Source organism: Scatophagus argus, chromosome 15, assembly GCF_020382885.2.
Source record: "Scatophagus argus isolate fScaArg1 chromosome 15, fScaArg1.pri, whole genome shotgun sequence".
Classification (NCBI taxonomy): Eukaryota; Metazoa; Chordata; class Actinopteri; family Scatophagidae; genus Scatophagus; species Scatophagus argus.
This window is the reverse complement of record NC_058507.1, coordinates 22,986,325-23,006,477: the sequence shown is the minus strand read 5'-3', so window position 1 is coordinate 23,006,477 and position 20,153 is coordinate 22,986,325. Positions and strand designations below refer to the sequence as shown.

The following is a 20,153-nucleotide window of genomic DNA, read 5'->3' as shown; positions in this document are numbered from 1 at the left end:
TGTTGGACCACCTGCTGCGGTCCTGCTTGAAACTTACTGCGATTATAACTGTTTAGTCATAATCTATTTTAATTCTATTACTACTCTGTTGCAGCTGCTACCATTATTGTTGTTACTAATATTGCTATCATAATCACCATAGTACCTTCTGTAGACTTCATTGTCATTATCATTAACTACAGTTCCAATAATTCTGATATTATTACTGCTGCTATGCATCTCTGCATGTGTGCTCCTTCTCTCACGCACTCAATTTGAATTGAATTGAACTGAATTTAGTACAAGGATTGACTCTGCTGATGTTCCCTCAACATACATCACGTCCTGCTTTAGATTGTGATTTCTTGAACGTTATACAATCACCTGTAAATTCTATTAAATTGTGCCACAGTGCACTGTGGTTGCCTTGGGTTCTACAAGTTTTCTCCTTTATCTTTCTTCTCCTTTCTTTACTGTAATGAACTAACAAGAAAATACACTGTAGGTCATATGTTATTTAACTCCATTGTAGCTGTTGGAAATATGGCACAAATTTGTGGTCTGTTTGGCGTGCTCATTCATTGGAATGAGAAAATTCTACACCAAGAATATACTGAAAAGATCTGTTTTTAAAAGGGTTTAATCTTGGGTGGATTTAGTTACTGGCTCTGTTCTGACTTCACAAACATTCAGACTTCTATGGTGTAGTTCGAGCTGCCACAGATCACCCCAACGTCTTCATAATGAGCACAGTTATGTATCCCGACACCAGCATGTTTGCAGTCCAAGAGGCTGGATTCCATCCCTTCACACTGAACATCATCCAGAAGTATTTGCAGGTCTTTGCCCTCCCCGAACTCTGAGCTCTTTGCTGCCTTTAGAGCATGCGAGAAGCCAAGCTGCTGACAAACCACCGCAGCATTCTTGATGGTCCACAGGTCATCACACACAGTGCCCCACTCTCCATTAATGTAGATCTCCACCCGTCCGTGGTCATTGCGGCCATGTTCATCCCCAACAAGCCTCACCGCTCCATTCTGGAGCTCTGGCACATTCTGCACCCTGGATTTGCCCTTTCTGCGTCTGCCTTTTCGCCTTGAATGTCTGGGTGGTTTGGTAGCAGTTGGGTTTGGCAAAGGGGTGGCTGGGTGTGAACCTACTTCACCTATATGGTCAATCAGCTCTTGAAGCCAGTTGTAGGACTCTGTGGGTTGTAGTTCAAGCTTGTTTTTGTTTGGTGGCTCGACATTGATTAATGCTAATGGGATAATTATGACAAGACACAAGATTAAGTATGAATAAAAACCAGTGAATGAACAGTTTTAATTATCTTTGTAACTAGTCAGTAGTGAAGTCAAAATGTTATGGAAGTGGACTCACTTTCTTGCGGAACAAATTTGATTAGGTTACTCTTCACTCTGACAGGAAGAGGATCATAGTGACAATGTCTCGGGGGAGCACGTCTGAAATACAAATAACGAAAACAAATGAAATATTGTTGCATGCAAGACAGAGCACAAGGAAGTGGACATATATAAAACCTTGTTTTTCTAAAATGTTTTAAGTTTGTTTTTTTTTTTTGTTTTTTTTTATTTCCAGCTTATGTTACAGTTGTTTTACAGTGGTGAGGAAATGCTCAAATTAACTTGTTGTTTGGGAAACAAATTAGGTGGCACAACTATCTATAGCTAAGAGAAATGAGGAGAGCTAAGAGGTATATGAAACAATGTCAGAGAAGGGTAATTTAGGTTTCATTTCCTTTTTCCTTTTAAATTTTTACATATTTTTTTTTTTTTACCAGAATAGAGATAGTACCACCTCCATTTTCAACTGAGAAAACACAGACCAAAACTCACATCAAAGCCAAATATGATAATGATACTGCACAACTCTGAGGATCAAAGACTGTAATGAACAGTCATTCAAGAAATAGAAAATTCACTTTACATTATGACAGAACCAAGCAGTCATAAATTTTGTTCATAACACTGACGTTCAAATTCTAAATCAACATTCAAGCCCACGAATCTTCATCCATGCATTTTGTTTCAGCCTTGTATTTCTGCACAGCTGAGGGTAAATATGAATAATGTTAGGCTACATTAATGTTATTAGTGTTTGTAGGGATAGATGTAATCATGTCTGAAATTCACAACATGTTTTTAGCTAATGAAAAGTCCAATACATAATGTTATGCCATTGTGCGCGTCATCCTGAACCGCAAGGTATCCTCTTGCATTTGTGGCCAACATGCAAAGCATTCCCTTTAGCATCTGTAGAAGATGCAACAAGCATATAGATCTTATTGTATTTCCACTGCACTGCATTTATGTAGACCAATCAAACGCCTGGAAAAAATCTAATTTATGATCTCAAATGTACAAGACACTGCCACTGTTTTTTATGGTGGAGCCTTACATAAAACTTTATGCAATATCAATCAGTATTGTCTACCTCTACTTTACTTTCATACATTTCAAAAAGTACTTCGAGAAAGCCTTAAAGAACATGCATGTATAGTTATACAGCATAGCTGTGCTGGAAGAAATATTCAGATTTTAAGTTTACTCAATAGCACAGTGTGTAAGTACTTTTTACAATTCAATTATTTTATGTATTAAAGCACTCATTATGAAGAAGAAGGGCTATTTTCATGTTGTTTTAGTAACCTACTGCATTATTCTCAGCATTGCACTGATTATCATTTCTACATACTTTTACTTAACAATTTGATTTTTTTTCCCTTTTCACTTTAAGAAAATAATACTTTGAGAATTAACTGTGTACATACCCTCTGCATAGTGAACATGACAAATAACACAAGCTTTCTTTATGTAAGGATGATGAAATACTGAAGCAAAGAAATTATTATATTTTTCACCTTGAGGGATCAACCAATTTATACACAACTCCTGAAGGTGACGTAGCACTCGGTATTCCAGTCGACATGAAGTACAGCTCACCTGATAAAACAAAATAACAATAATAATAATACTAGTAACCCATCCATTCATTTTCTATACCACTTATCTGTCAGGGTAACGCCCTATCCCAGCTGACTACGGGTGAGTTACACCCTGGATGGGTCGCCAGCCAGCCAGAGGACTGACACACAAAGATTAACAACCACATATGCATACACTCAAACTGAGCGGTAATGTAGAGTATAATGATGAAAACAACAACAATAATAATAATATATCAAGACTAATTATGTAAATGTACAGCTGTGTTTGTGTTGTGCATATGCTCATGCATTACCAGCTTCATCCTCTGCAAAGGAGATGATGTACTGGTGGTAATTGTTGATGAGTCCAGGAAAGGCACAAGTCGACTCCATCCCCATACAGATCTCATTGTATTTCCATTGCCCTGTGTTTGCGTCCTCCTGTAGACTCATCAAACGACTGGAAAAAAATCAAATCTATCATCTCAAATGTGCAGTACACCAGTATTTTATGGTAGAGCCTGGTGTATACCTTAACACTGTACCAGCATTGTCTACTTCTGCTTTGGTTTATGCATGCATAGTTAGACTGTATAACTGTGCTGGAAGAAGTATTCAGATTTTAAGTTACAACAGCCATCCGAAAAATAAAGTGCAGTACTAAGTACAATATTGTTGGAGCCTCTAGTCATGTGTTGATGAGAACAATAGAGAGGCCTATATGTAACCCATAAAGCCTGAATTAGAGTGACTAACCGTTTAGAAATCCATCTATAACGTACACCTAGTCATAAATTCCTAAGTTCGAACTCCGAACGAGCATGGACATTGGCTGCGTGCCAGCCATCCCTAAAGAATCTACGGTGACGTCACTCAGGTGATAAAAGCTCAGCGCACCCTCAGTCGTGGCTTTTTCCCGTGCACAAGGACAGTAGAGAGCTGTGAAGCTTCTACAACCTAGTCGCTGAAAGGGAGCAACTCCTCAACCGTTTGAGTATCACTATTTTAAATCTAGGTCACAGTCTCTCGCAGGCCGAGAAATCGACTGTAGTGTGTTTCGTTTCTTTTTCCTTTTCTCCTCCAACAGCCAGCTGATTGCACGCGAACGAGGACCGGGCGCGCCAACTTTGTCAAAGCAAACAAAGTTTGTTTCATTCACCGGTGATTTTCCCCCGCTGCCGCCGAGGCACCATTACTCTGCATCATCTGAGACACCGATCGTCAGCATCCCGCCGAGGACAACGTGTGAACGCTCAAGCGGACTGTTAACTTCCCAACTCCGAAGGATCGGAGCAACGAAAAGTAAGAGGCTTATGTCTGGGCAGAGATAGCGTAAAATAGAGTTGTTTATACATGTTTGTAACTTGTAAGTGCTGCATTAATTGATTTTGGTTACCGATCATCCACTTCCGCCGGCTCAGCAAACCCGCACATCACAAGTTAAAGGACCAATAGCTGAGCAGATAAACTTCGATTTACTTACTCCGCTATTGTGTGGTGATAAACGGGTTTCCAGAGAACTGGAGTGGTTTATTTCCCTATTTGGGTGTATTCTTCGTTCTTCTATCTCTTTCCTTTCTCCTTTACACTAATCCTTCTGAACAGTGAGGCGAAAGCCCGGTCACACGGTCACGAACCGTAGCAAAGGGGTACGTGGCGCCCAAAGGCTTTCGTCCATTGTTCTTGCCTGTGGTCACACAAAACAGGCCACGTGAGCCATTACCACTTTGGCTCTGAATAACATGCTTGACGTGTTCTTCTGTAGCCATTTTGAGTATTGTTAAATTGCTGGTGTGTTATTCTGCTGATTTAATTTGCTGATTAATTTGACGATTTGGGTATGTGGTTGTTCTTCTCATGTGCTGATTCCTTCTCATGTAGTCCTCCACCATTTTGGTTGTAGTTTCCCCACTCGCCATTTTGGTTGTAGTTCTCCACTCATGTGGCCATCCGCCATCTTAAATGTAGTCAGCCACTAGCTTGTTGTTGTTAGCTGCTATCTTGTTAGCCGCTATCTTGCTAACCGCCATCTTGTTAACCGCCATCTTGTTTGTTTTTCGCCGTTAGCTTGTTAGCCGCTATCTGGCTAGCTTGTTAGCCTCCATACTGTTTGTTGTCATCTCTCTCTCTCTCTCTCACACACACCCACACACACACTCCTGTATATATGCACACCTATGTATAGATATATTCTTGTTGCTGTACCTGTGTTATCCCTAGTTAATATGTGTTGATAAAACTTAGATTATAATAGTGTTTATTACAAAGTGATACTTATCTATGGATGGTTGTTGCTGGTTAATAAATCCTGTTATAGTTTAACCTGTCGTTGTCTGTGGTTATTGTGTATGTACTTGTAATAACAGCTGAATTCATGACAGCCAGTGCTCGGAATCATCCTTCACAATTTTAAGAGACTGTTTTCCTATTAATTAATTTGGCTATTGGTCCCTGGTGACAGGGTGGTGCCCCGATATTTATGTGTATAAAGCATACACTGATTTTTGCTTTAATGATTATTTCCCATAATCATTGACTCTTTTGCCAATAACCAAATTGCTCCTACAAGTGCACAACAATATATATCTGAAATGTAGTGAACTAAAAGCAGAAAGTAGCAGAAAATTGAAACACCCTGCACACAAACTATTTGATCTGCTTCCCTCTGGTAGGCGTTACAGAGCTCTGTATGCCAAGACCACCAGACACAAAAACAGTTTCTTCCCCCAGGCTGTCTCCCTGATCTCCCCGTAAACCACCTGCCATTGTGTGAACCATCACACTGTTTGCACTACCTCATTCCACTGTTTGCACTACATGTATATATATATATATATATATTTTTTTTTTTCTCCCTTTCTTGTAAATATTTTATTCTTCATTTTATTATTATTATTGCTATTTTGTATTTTGTATGGTGCACAGGACAGAGAAAAATCCGGAGTCAAATTCCTTGTATGGTCACACATAAAGCAAATAAAGCTGATTCTGATTCTGATTCTGATTCTGATAATTAATGTACAACTATAGTTTATAGTAAGTAAATTTCTTGAATGTGTTTAGAGAAGAGTTCTTTAAAAGACAAAAATGGAGCTCAAACAGCTCATGGATTGACTAGGCAATCAACAGAAAACAAGAATATTCATTATTTTTATATAATTATTCTATCATCCTTTATGGAACAGATATGCTGGTTAAGTAAGATGATGTATTACAGCCACTAGAAAAAGTATACAGTTAACGACTATTAAATATAAATGATCACGGCCTAAGATTAACGCAAAAACTGAATGTTCACTCAAAGAGTTTAAAGCAAGGCGTCTGGACTTGTGAAGATTTGGCTTGAGGACGTTTCACTGCTAATCCAAGCAGCTTCATCAGTTCTGAAAAAACTGTCTGGTGGGGAACAAATATATACACCTCAGTGGGAGTGACTAAGTGAAACTAAATAAAGCAAAGGATTTGATAGTCCTGTTAATTTGTCTATGTAGTTTTACTGCCAGTGATGGCCCTCTGTGTCTAACAACTGGCTGTCTCAGTCTAACGACTGGCTAATGGCTGTGAGACTGTTAATGAGTTTGGGTATGACCGGTTAACAACCTATTGTTCTTATGGCTTTCGTGTGAATTGGGGTGAAACTTCCTAGGTATGGATGGGAGGACAGCATTGTAAGTGCAAGAGAGGTGATGTCTAAGTCCACCACCTCTGTTGAGTGAAGGTTTTTCCAACTTGACATAGATGGCTTCCTTGACCCCTCTTTCGAACCAACTGTCCTCTCTGTCAAGAATGTGGACATTGTTGTCATCAAAGGAATGTCCTTTTTTCTTAAGGTGTAAAGTGGACTGCTGAGTCTTGTCCTGTGGCGGTGGCTCTCCTGTGTTGTGCCATTCTTCTGTGGAGTGGTTGTTTTGTTTCACCAATGTAAAGATCAGAGCATTCTTCACTGCACTAGACTGCATATATGATATTGCAATATCACTCAGCAGTATACTCACAAATTTGCAGGACTATCAGATCCTTTTTTATTTAGTTTCACTTAGTCACTCCCGCTGAGGTGTATATATTTGTTCCCCACCAGACAGTTTTTTCAGAACTGATGAAGCTGCTTGGATTAGCAGTGAAACATCTTCAAGCCAAATCTTCACAAGTCCAGATGCCTTGCTTTAACTCTTTGAGTGAATATGACCTGGATGACTGAGAATCTCCACAGATATAAACTGTTGCGCAGCGTTTTAGTATCACTTTACACTATATGGGCAAAAGTATTGGGCAGACCATTACGCTTTAATGACATTGCATTCTGATTACACAGACAGCTTTGCAGCCATAACAGCCACTCTTTTGGGAAGGTTTTGCAAAAAAGTTTGGAGTGTTTCTGTGGGAATTTTTACCAATTCATGCAGTAGAGCATTTGTCAGGTCAGGTACGGATGTTAGATGAATAGGCCTGGCTCACAATCTGTGTTAATCCCAAAGGTGTTTGATGGGGTTGAGGTCAGGCTCTGTATGGGCCAGTTCTTCCACACCAAACTCATCCAAATATGTCTTTATGGACCTTGCTTTATGCACTGAGGTACCGTCCTACTGGAATAAATAAGGGCCTTTCCCAAAACTGTTACCACAAGTGAGAAGCATACCATTGTCCTAAATGTCTTGGGACGCTGAAGCATTAAGATTTACCTTTTTACCTTTTGACTCCATAATCCCAAAGAAGTATTTTAGGCAGCAGCACTTATTTTCACATGTAAAGAATAGATACTATTTACCATATTGATTAACCAGTTTTCAGTTTTCCTGAGAATCAACATGCTTATGTTAACATTTATAGAGGAGCAATAGAAAGCATCTGGCTGTAAACATCACAAACCGGTATACTTCTTGCACCGCCAAGGAAAGGAATGTTCTGCAGTGGGCGCTGAAAACCACTTTAGATAATGGGCACCCATCTACCACAGATCTGTGATATTGGTGAGTTGAAGTGCCTGCCCAGAACTCAAAAGACAATAAAAAACGCAGGATACATAAGCATCCACCCTGCTACCACCTGAGTTTTGTTGTAAAACCTTGTTCTGTACAATTTTTAATCAATAGTTAATCTTGAATCTTGAGTTAAACTTTACCCGCTCATGAAGTCTCCAAATATGTACATGCCGTTCAGGTTGGGATATTCACAGCCTCGGTACACATAGCCACCAGTCACTGACTTCCCCATCTTGTGAGAGTATACATAAATGGGCAGGACATCATCTGTGAAAAATTTTCAGAAGTCACCACTGATGTTATGAAATTTCTCCTTAAACTTCACGTCATTTCCTTACAATGAAACCACTTGTTGACATGTTTTTATGAGTTAAAATGGATTTAAAAGGTGAATATAAATAAATGTTTTTGACATATCATTTATTTGCAGCAAAAATGCCACCATTTCTTCCAGAGGCCAAGAATCTGCATATTTTCTTTCAAACAATACTTCACAGAATCTAATTTCAAGTTAAAAGTGGCAGTAGTTGTGGCAGAGAGCTGATGTGGTGTTTCATCAGGGCATGCCTACCTAACGAGCTGTTGCGACACAGCTTCCTGTCATAGCAGGAGAAGCCTTCTTTGGCTCTCCAGCCATAGTTACGACCTTTCTCAATGATGTCAATCTCTTCAAACTTGTTCTGTCCAACATCCCCACAGAAGATACGTCCTTTGCCTTCTTTGGTGTGAGGATCTCCCCGGTCCACAGAACACCTCCACATATTCCGGACACCGTAAGCATAAATCTCAGGTCGTGCCCCCTGCTCTTGTGTGAAGGGGTTATCTGGAGGAATTCTGTACAACGGGCCTCTCTCATTGTCATCTACATCAATTCGGAGAACTTTACCCAATAGAGCTGACCTAAAGTAGATGTGATAATATAGAAGAGGTCATTCAAGGATTCAAGGATTCAAGGAACTTTATTGTCATACCAGCTCACATTCACATGTTTATGGTACGAAATTAGGACTCAGGTCCCGGGAGCAGTAAGTGACTATAAAAATATAAAAATATAAAGTACGAATAGATATAAGCTAAACAGAAAATAGAATATAAGTATGCATGTGGAAGCGTGTGCAGTATGAGGTAGTCCAGAAAGTAGTCCTTAATATTGCACATGTGAGTCCTTATTATTGCACTTGTGAGTCCTTAGTATTGCACTTGTAGGTTAAAGTGTTTGTAGTGCTGGGGTGGGGGGGGTCAGGGGTGTGTGTGTGTGTGTATGGGTATGGGGGGGGGGGACTACAGGGCATGGCTGGATGTTTTATTAGGAATGTTCAAAGACCATGAAATTACTCTTCATCAAAATTAACTTCACATATTTTAACTAAAACATCAAACAGCGTCACTATATAAGATTCTTTGCTACATTTTCCAACACTGAGTACATCCTTTGTTACCGTGGATCATGTGAGGGTGTCTAGTTTTGGAAATCTTTAGCAGATATCTTACTTGTTCTGGGCATTCCCATATTTCCCAAATGGATCTCCTGCCATTCCACCATCTCCAGTGAAAATGTACAAATAGCCATCATCAGCAAATAGAAGTTGCCCTCCATTGTGGTTTGATGCTGGCTCATCTATCTCCAGGATAACCCTGGAAGGGAAGGCATGACAAATAAGATAAGAGCCAGGCAAAACTCCTTACATTTCAGTTCATTTCTCAACATGCAGAATTTTAAAATGTTTCAGATCACTATAAATCAATTTCTGTTTGCTAACCTGGATGCATAGTCCATACCTACCGTTCAGAGGTGTGATCCACCATATTCATATCATTGGCTGACACATGGAACTCACTGATCCTGATCCTCTCATCAAATCCCACCTCTACTGTGTAGTACACATACAGCTTTCTGTTATGCTTGAACTTGGGGTGAAAGGTGAGTCCCAGAAAGCCTCTCTCATCGCCTTCCCATGATGACGTTAAAACAACCTTGGTAATATTCAAAAAAGGTCTCTCTATTCTGGACCGGTCAGGAAGGTACGTCCACACCAAGCCCACTTGTTCTGCCACAAAAAAACGATGTGTGCCATCATTGGCGTGTACCATGGCTAGTGGGTTCCGTAGCCCATTCGCAACCTCTTCCAAGCACAGCTGCAGACAGCCGTCCAAGTTTGACTGAACTCGACCCAAGTTCTGTGTGAGTTTCTGGTTGCTGAGAAGGTTTGGGTAGCAGTAGTCCATGTCTTCTAGTTCCAGGTACTGGCAGAGCTGTGCCTGGTCTCCTTTGACTTTGGCTATGTGCGGGTGGTCAGACAGGAGTGGGATGGCAGAACGACATTTCCTCCAAAACTGGGAACAGTAGTCTGGACAGAGGCCAGGGATGGTCCTGACTGGGGTGCTAGGGTCCTCAGCATCAAAGAGGTGAGCTGCATAGGGAGAGCATTCCTGTACAGAGAGTGAGGAGAAGAAGAGAGGGAAGGGAAGAGAGACAATACAAAGGAAGACTGAGTATAATTTGTCATCTTTCCATAAACCTGCTGTGCGAAATCCACTACCACTATCCTATCTTCCCCAGTCTGCGACTCTGCTTCCTGGGTTGAGCCCCAGAATTAATACTGGCAGCCAGCTCACCTGTATCAAATTGTTTTGAGAATAAGAAAAGCTAGTTGAAAGAGGATGAAAGAGAGAATGAACATAAATGCAATAAACATCATACATTACAAAGGACAAACATGACAGGTTGTTATAATTGGAATTCTGAAGACTAAGTATTGTATGTATTTGTTTTTTAGCTGATATGTTGTTTAAGTTAGTTATAATAGCACTACACAGAAGAACAACATGGGCAGATGTTGACAGTAGACATTGGGTTCGTCAGAGGGCCGGATGCAGTTCAACGTGTAGATCTGGATGGAGAGATACCTCCAGAAAGATACAGAGAGAAAAAGAAAGGGAGGGAGAGACACAAAACTACGAGAAGAACTGGACACATAATTAATGACATAAAATGAATTCTATGTTGATCTGATGAGGGGAGAGGAGGAGAGAGGAAGAAGAGGAGAGGAGGTTGGGGAGCAGAGATGGTGGTGGTATTGGGGAGGTGGGGGAACTACTCGGTGGATCATGTTTGTGTCCCCTGGCAGCATAGGCCTATAGCAGCGTAGCTATGATAGAGATTAAAGATTAACAGTTAGTCAAACCTATTCTACCTGTGGCTGTATATCACGAAGTGACTGTAACTATGCCTACCAGCCCCTCACACTTTGTTTGAGGCTAACTATACACTTTACTAAACAGAAAGGTTTTAAGTTTAGTCTTAAAAGTCGAGGTGGTGTCTGCCTGTCGAACCCAGATTGGCAACTGGTTCCACAGTAAGGGTGGCAGATAGCTAAAAGCTCGTCCTCCCAATATACTTTAATGAATTCTGGGAACCGCAAGTAAACCTGAACACTGATATCTGAGTGTTCTATTGGGAATATATGGGACTATTAGATCCTGCAGGTATGATGGGGCTAGTCTATTTAAAGCCTTATATGTAAGCAGGAGAATTTTAAAGTCTATTCTGAATTTTACTAGAAGCCAGTGAAGAGAAGCTAAGATGGGGGAGATATGATCCCTTTTGCTGATTCTTGTCAAAACTCTAGCTGCTGCATTCTGGATCAGCTGCAGGCTACTAATAGAGTAATTTGGACATCCTAATAATAATGAGTTGCAGTAATCCAACCTAGAAGTAACAAAAGCATGGAAAAGTTTTTCAGAATCACTCTGAGAGATGACGCTCCTAATCTTAGCAACATTATGGAGGTAAAAGAAGGCGGTCTTAGAGATCTGTTTAATGTGATGCATAAATGACATGTCCTGATGGAAGATAACGCAGAGGTTCCTCACAGTCATACTGGGGGCCAAAGTAATGCCGTCCAGAAAGAGAATATTATCAGCTATTCTAGTCTAGGCCTAGAACAATAGAGGTTGGATATCAGGTCTGGGTCAAGTGAAGGTTTTTTAAGTAAAGCTCTGATAACAGCAGTTTTAAACGCCTGTGGTACATAACCTGCTGTTAAAGACAAGTTGATATGATCTAAATAGGAAGTGCTAATCAAGGGAAAGACATCCTTGAGGAGCTTACTTGGGATGGGGTCTGAGAGACGTGTAGTTGGGTTAGATTTATTAATGCTGGAGGTCAGCTCAGGGAGGTCTATGGGCAGGAAACTGTCCAGAGATGGAGCAGGACTAAAAGAGGTTTCTAAAGGTGGCAATATATTGGCTATTCTGGGGAGATCTTTGTTGATTTTTTTCTCTCTGTTAGTGATTTTATTGGTGAAAAAACTCATGAAGTCTTCACTACTAAGAGCTGCAGGAATACAAGGCTCAACGGAGCTGTGACCCTTTGTCAGCCTGGCTACAGCGTTAAAGAGAAAACGCAGGTTGTTCTTGTTTTGCTCAATTAATGATGAATAATAAGCCGTTCTGGCTTTACGAAGGGCCTTTTTTCTATGTCCATAAACTATCTTTCCAGGCCCCCTGGGATTCAACTGATTTGGAGGAGTACTACTTTCTCTCCATCCGTCTTGATACCTGCTTCAGTGTTCATATATTTGAATTATACCAAGGAGCTAACCTCCTATGATTTTTAACCTTCTTTCTCAGTGGAGAAACCATATCTAAAACTGTGTGTAACATGGCTACAGTGTTATTGAGAAAGCAATCAATTAGGTAGGTAGTAGGTGAGAACCAGATCGAGGGTGTGATTATGACATTGTGTTGGTTCATTTACTATCTGAAGGAAACCTATTGAATCTAAGAGTGAGTTAAAGGATATTGTAACGTCCAGCCGGACGTGTAAGAATGACGAGAGTTGTTCAACAAACCTTCGTTTATTCACGAACAGTCGGTTACTGCCGTAACCACGCCAAAAGAAAATCAACAAGGTGTCCCACAAAACAACCACTCTCGCTCGCTCCCCGCTCAGACTCTCCTCTCCCGGCCCCTACTCTCTCTCACTCAGCTCCCCCGCCCTCTCGCTCTCACATCCAACCACACATACATTCACGGACCGTAGGAAACTATAAAACTCCTAGCTCTCAACTCTAAACACATTAACAACATTAACAGCACTGAACGTTCTTGCAGGGACGTTACAATATCTTAAGACTGTCAGAGTCAACATCCATATGAATGTTAAAGTTATCCACCATAATGACTTTATCTGTACTGAGCACTAAACTAGATAAAAAGTCTGAAAGCTCAGACAGGAACTCTGAGTAAGCAGCAGCAGGTGGACAATACACAACAACTAATAAAACTGGCTTTTCTGACTTCCAGTTTTGGTGAAACATGCTGAGAGTGAGACTCTCAAATGAACTATAGATAGATTTAGGTTTGGGGTTAATCTGAAGACTGGAGTGGTAGATTGCTGTCACTCCTCTTCCTCGGCCTGTGCCTCGAGGAACATGATAGTTAATATAACCAGACGGAGTTGATTAGTTTAAACTAACATACTCTTCACCCGGTAACCAAGTCTCAGTTAGAGAAAATATATCGGACTGATGATCAATAATTAGATCACTGACAAGGAGGGATTTAGAGTGGGGGGATCGAACATTTAATAATCCACACCTGATTGTCCTATTTTTTGGTTCTAAATAATTGTTACCGTATTTTCACGACTATAAGGCGCATATAAACGTCTTAGATTTTTTTCAAAATGTGCAGCGCGCCCTATCGTCCAGAGTGCCCTATCTGTGTGCAGACGTAGGTGAGAACCATGATGCTGCGGACGTGATAGAGAACATGGGTGCGTGATTTGTGTATAAAAGAACAGGTATGTGCTTTATGCAGAACATTGCTGTCTTAACAACCCTGAAAATGGCAAAGAGACACGCTTACGAAGCTCAGTTTAAGCTGAAGGCTATCAGCTACACCGAGGAACACGGGAATCGAGCCGCCGCCAGAGAATTTAAAATTAACGAATCAATGGTTCGCAAGTGGAGGAAGCTGGAGAACGAGCTGCGACAGGTGAAAAAAACGCAGCTGAGTTTCCGCGGACACAAGGCAAGGTGACCAGAGCTGGAGGAAAGACTGGAGCAATGGATCGTCGAGCAAAGAGCGGGTGGGAGGAGCGTTTCGACGGTCACCATTCGGCTTAGAGCAGTAAAGTTAGCGGAGGAAATGAAAATTCAACATTTCCACGGAGGTCCGTCTTGGTGCTTCCGGTTCATGAAGCGGTGCCTTTTCTCCATCCGGAGCAGGACGACGGTAGCGCAGCAGCGTCCGGCGGATTATTGTGAGAAGCTGGCGAACTTCCGCTCTTTCTGCAGCAGACACATCGCCGACAAAAACATCCAGCCGAGCCACATCACCAACATGGACGAGGTGCCGCTGACGTTCGACATCCCGGTGAGTCACACGGTGGAAAAGAAGGGAACCAGCACGGTAGCGATACGCACAACGGGGTACGAAAAGGCTTCGTTTACCGTTGTGCTCGGCTGCCATGCTAATGGACAGAAACTGCCGCCGATGGTGATTTTTAAGAGAAAGACTTTGCCTAAAGAGACGTTTCCAGCAGGCGTCATTATTAAGGCAAACGAAAAGGGCTGGATGGACGAGGAAATGATGAAGGATTGGCTGAGGCAGGTGTATGTACGGAGACTGGGTGGTTTTTTCCACACATCACAATCGCTGCTGGTTTGTGATTCCATGCGTGCCCATCTCACCGCCGACGTCAAAAAGCAAGTGAAGCAGATGAACGCTACGCTTGCTGTGATTCCGGGAGGTCTGACGAAGGAACTCCAACCGCTGGACATCGGCGTGAACCGGCCGTTCAAAGTGAGGCTGCGAGCGGCGTGGGAGCGGTGGATGACCGAAGGAGACCACAGTTTCACAAAGACTGGAAGGCAGCGCCGGGCGAGTTACGCCACAGTTTGTGACTGGATTGTAGCTGCTTGGGCTAACGTGTCTGCTGGCACTGTTGTTTGAGCTTTTGCTAAAGCCGGCATCATTTCTGGGGAGCCGCACAGCACGGACTCTGACTCTGACAGTGAGGAACGTGAACCTGCCATGTGTGATTTAGCGCAGCTGTTCAATTCCGACACAGAGGATGAGGACTTCAATGGGTTTGAGTGACTGTTACCGGTAATGTGCTTGTTTTAGTGTTGTTGTAATTAATACTTAAATAAAGCACAACCAAACTCAGTTTTGCTCCCGATCTATTTTTAAATATGCACGTGTGTGTTGTCAGGCGGGCGTACGTAGTATATGAATACACACAGGGGCGGACGTGTATATAAAACGTGTATATAAAACCCGCGCCCTATCTTCAGATGCGCCTTATCTGTGTGTTAAATACAATAATTGCACACATAACTGAGACTGCGCCTTTTCGTACAGTGTGCCTTTTTGTCGTGAAAATACGGTAGTTTGTATTTTTATGAGGTTATTTTGATTAACAGTTCTTAAATTTTGTGCTAATTGGACTGTGGGAGGATGAGGCACTGACACTATTTCTATGAGATTGTTAAACTTAGTATTACTGTGTGCATTTATATTTTTATTTTTTCTACTTTAAACGGATGGTGGCAGTCCTACAGAAGCAGTAGGGAAGCGTGTAAGACAGCAACTCTGCTTCCTGGCCTCAGCCCTGGGTTGTCAGGGGGTTGGTTGTCTAATAAACTTGGATATATTGGTAGAAATAAGAGCCGCACCACCCCAGGTGGGATGAATGCCGTCTCTGCTAATGAGGCCAGGTTTTCCCCAAAAAGTCTCCCAGTTATCTATAAAGGCCACGTTGTTTTCTGGAAACTACCGTAACAGCCAGCGACAGAGCGATGACATACAGCTAAACATGTCATCACTGGTCAGATTCGGGAGGGGACCAGAAAACGCTACGGAGTCCAACATAGTTTTTGCCAAATTACACACCTCCAACTGGCGTAGCCGGTTGTCATTAGCAATTAGCATTAGAATTATAATCTTACTATATTTACTCTTATCTCTCGCCAGCAGCTTTAAATTGCCCTCTATCTCGCCTGCTCTGGCCCCCCAGGATGCATTTGATTATGGTCGCTGGTGTCGGTTTAACGTATCGCAAAACAGAATCGCCAATAACCAGGGTCGGGTTCTCAGCGGGTGTGTCGCCGAGTGGGGAAAAGCGGTTAGACACACAACTCCTCGCTGCCCGGATTGTTTACAGTCAGGATCAGCTGATGGACATGAAGCCGGCCACCGCTCCAGGGAAAACACAGAGAGTAATCCCTGCTGAATGCTGGATCAAAACTCACAGGGGATGCAGGGGAAATAAAAAGTTACGGAGGAAGAGGGAAGCTTTGAAACAACGGAGGCTTATGACTAGGAAGTTTAAGCCATGTCTCCCCTCTATCGTCATGGGAAATGTGAGGTCACTCGCGAATAAGATGGACGAACTGACGCCACTGTCGCAGAGTCAGAGGGAATACCGGGAGTGCAGTTTGATGTGCTTTACGGAGACATGGCTGCACCAGGACATACCCGATGACAATGTGACAGTAACGGGCTTCCATACGGTCCGTGTGGACAGAGACTGCACTACCACTGCACTTGACCTTCACAGCTGACCAGGTGAGAAGACAGCTGCAGAGACTCCGTGCAGGCAAAGCTGCAGGCCCAGATGGTGTGAGCCCCAGGGTCCTGAAAGCCTGTGCCCCCCAGCTAAGCAGAGTACTTCATCATGTCTTCAACCTGAGTCTGAGTCTTCAGAGGGTCCCCGTGGTGTGGAAGACGTCATGCCTCGTTCCTGTCCCGAAGACGCCGCGTCCCAGCGACCCCAAGGACTACAGGCCTGTGGCCCTGACGTCACACATCATGAAGACCCTGGAAAGACTCGTCCTGGAACAGCTCCGGCCCATGGTCCAACCACTTCAGGATCCCCTTCAGTTCGCCTACCAGCCCCGCCTTGGAGTGGACGACGCCATCATCTACCTGCTGAACAGAGTCTACACTCACCTAGACAAGCCGGCAAGCACTGTGAGAATCACATTCTTCGATTTCTCGAGTGCGTTTGACACCATCAGGCCGGCTCTGCTGGCTGAGAAGCTGACAGCGATGCAGGTGGATGCCCCACTGGTGTCCTGGATCGCAGACTATCTGACGGGCAGACCGCAGTACGTACGCCTGAAGTGCTGCCTGTCAGATGAAGTGATCAGCAACACCGGGGCTCCACAGGGGACTGTCCTCTCTCCCTTCCTCTTCACTATTTACACCACAGACTTTACGCACTGCACAGAGTCCTGCCATCTTCAGAAATTTTCTGATGACTCTGCAGTGGTTGGGTGTATTACTGGGGGGGATGAGAGAGAGTACAGGACGGTAGTGGACAACTTTGTCACATGGAGCGGGAAAAACCACCTACAGCTCAATGTGACAAAGACCAAGGAACTGGTGGTGGACCTGAGGAGGACTAAGGCTCCAGTGACCCCTATCAACATCAAAGGGGACACTGTGGAGGTGGTGGAGGAGTACAAATACCTGGGGGTGTACTTAGACCACAAACTGGACTGGTGCAAGAACGTGGACATGGTCTACAGAAAGGGCCAGAGCCGCCTCTACTTTCTGAGGCGGCTGAGGTCCTTCAACATCTGCAGGACGATGCTGAGGATGTTCTACGAGTCGGTGGTGTCCAGTGCCATCACATATGCCGTTGCCTGCTGGGGCAGCTGCCTGAGGGTGAGGGACACAAACAGACTCAACAGAATCATCAAGAAGGCCAGCCATGTTGTGGGAGAGGAACTGGACTCTCTGACAGTGGTGTCTGAGAGGAGGATGTTGTCCAAAATAAGAACTATACTGGACTTTCCCTCTCACCCTCTCCACAATGTGCTGATCGGCTACAGGAGCTCGTTCAGCAACAGACTCATACTGCCACGATGCACCACAGAGCGACACAGGAAATCATTCCTGCCTGTCGCCATCAAACTGTTAAACTCAGCACTGTGACGGACACACTCACTGTTTATACAATGTACATATTGGCTACTTTTACACATTGTACATACCTGTATTTTTAAATTTTCTTAAAAAATTTTTTGAATACAGTTTTTGTAAATACTACTGTACTTGAGATTTTAGTTTTTGTTTATCCTATTTATATACTCTGCACTTTTCTCCTTTCTTGGTCGGGAATACTGCATGTGCAATTGTCTGTAGAAACAAGAATTTCCCTCCAGGGATTAATAAAGGAATTCTGATACCAGCGGTAAGCACAAAGGGGGGGGGGGCGGGCTTGCCGTGCTCGTTAACAACCGGTGGTGTAATCCAGCTCACATCACGGTGAAGGAGCACATCTGCAGCCCGGATGTGGAACTGTGTGCCGTTGGACTATGTCCATTTTATTTGCCCAGGGAGTTTTCACATGTTGTCATGGTGACAACACATTGGTCACAACTTCAAGGACTGTGAGGAGATGGACAGACGAGGCCAATGAGACACTCCAGGGCTGTTTTGAGGTGACAGACTGGCAGGCACTCTGTGAGCCCCACGGCCAGGACATTGATGGGTCACTGAGTGCATCACTGCCTGCATAAACTTCTGTGTGGACACCATTGTCCCAACCACAACTGTAAAGTGTTACCCCAACAACAAGCTGTGGGTAACCAAGGACATCAAAGCCATCCTCAACGACAAGAAGAGGGCTTTCAGAGCAGGCAATAGGGAGGAGGTGAGAGCTATTCAGCGTACCCTGAGAATAAAGATCAGGGAGGCAAAGGAGAGGTACCGGAGGAAGCTGGAGTAGAAACTCCAGCAGAACAACACGAGAGAGGTGTGGAGTGGCATGAGGACCATCACAGGTTACGGGCCAAACAGCGGAGTAGCTGATGGCGGTGTGGAACGGGCGAATGACCTGAATCAGTTTTTTAACAGATTCGACACAGGGACCCCAATTCACGCTTCAAACGACTCCTCAGCAGTACGGTTGCACCAAGCAGCCACTCCAGCCTCTCTCCCTCCCCCCACATTCCAACCTCGCTCACACCTCACACCCTAGAAGCCTGGGTGGACCACTCTCACATGGGTACCACATGCACTCCTACCCCACCCATCACCTCAACGATGACCTTCACAGCTCAGATCAGGTGAGAAGACAGTTGCAGAGACTCCATGCAGGCAAAGCTGCAGGCCCAGATGGTGTGAGCCCCAGGGTCCTGAAAGCCTGTGCCCCCCAGCTAAGCAGAGTACTTCATCATGTCTTCAACCTGAGTCTGAGTCTTCAGAGGGTCCCCGTGGTGTGGAAGACGTCATGCCTCGTTCCTGTCCCAAAGACGCCGCGTCCCAGCAACCCCAAGGACTACAGGCCTGTGGCCCTGATGTCACACATCATGAAGACCCTGGAAAGACTCGTCCTGGAACAGCTCCGGCCCATGGTCCAACCACTTCAGGATCCCCTTCAGTTCGCCTACCAGCCCCGCCTTGGAGTGGACGATGCCATCATCTACCTGCTGAACAGAGTCTACACTCACCTGGACAAGCCAGCAAGCACTGTGAGAATCACGTTCTTTGATTTCTCGAGTGTGTTTGACACCATCAGGCCGGCTCTGCTGGCGGAGAAGCTGACAGCGATGCAGGTGGATGCCCCACTGGTGTCCTGGATTGCAGATTATCTGACGGGCAGACCGCAGTATGTACGCCTGAAATGCTGCCTGTCAGATGAAGTGATCAGCAACACCGGGGCTCCACAGGGGACTGTCCTCTCTCCCTTCCTCTTCACGATCTACACCACAGACTTTACGCACTGCACAGAGTCCTGCCATCTTCAAAAATTTTCTGATGACTCTGCAGTGGTTGGGTGTATTACTGGGGGGGATGAGAGAGAGTACAGGACGGTAGTGGACAACATTGTCATGGGGAAAAACCACCTACAGCTCAATGTGACAAAGACCAAGGAACTGGTGGTGGACCTGAGGAGGACTAAGGCTCCAGTGACCCCTATCAACATCAAAGGGGCCACTGTGGAGGTGGTGGAGGAGTACAAATATAGGCCAGCCATGTTGTGGGAGAGGAACTGGACTCTCTGACAGTGGTGTCTGAGAGGAGGATGTTGTCCAAAATAAGAACTATGCTGGACTTTCCCTCTCATCCTCTCCACAATGTGCTGATCAGCTACAGGAGCTCATTCAGCAAAAGACTTACTGCCACGATGCACCACAGAGCGACACAGGAAATCATTCTTGCCTGTCGCCATCAAACTGTTAAACTCAGCACTGTGACTGACACACTCACTCACTTTATATATACAA

The 20,153-nt window shown here is 43.9% G+C and overlaps 1 protein-coding gene across 2 annotated transcripts in view; it reads right to left on the bottom strand.

The window, feature by feature from the left end:
• Positions 1–235: 235 nt before the first annotated feature.
• Positions 236–20,153, bottom strand: part of hhipl1 (HHIP-like 1) — a 41,449-nt gene continuing 21,531 nt past the window's right edge. The window contains exons 2-9 of one of the 2 annotated variants that reach the window (XM_046413952.1): positions 9,689–10,335; positions 9,397–9,540; positions 8,477–8,805; positions 8,046–8,172; positions 3,241–3,386; positions 2,861–2,942; positions 1,360–1,442; positions 236–1,237 (exon numbers count right to left, since the gene is read on the bottom strand). In XM_046413952.1, coding sequence (XP_046269908.1) covers positions 669–1,237; positions 1,360–1,442; positions 2,861–2,942; positions 3,241–3,386; positions 8,046–8,172; positions 8,477–8,805; positions 9,397–9,540; positions 9,689–10,335 — 2,127 coding nt within the window. In that variant the 3' untranslated portion in view covers positions 236–668. The remainder of the gene's footprint in view (positions 1,238–1,359; positions 1,443–2,860; positions 2,943–3,240; positions 3,387–8,045; positions 8,173–8,476; positions 8,806–9,396; positions 9,541–9,688; positions 10,336–20,153) is intronic. The other variant, XM_046413953.1, reaches the window with a different exon arrangement.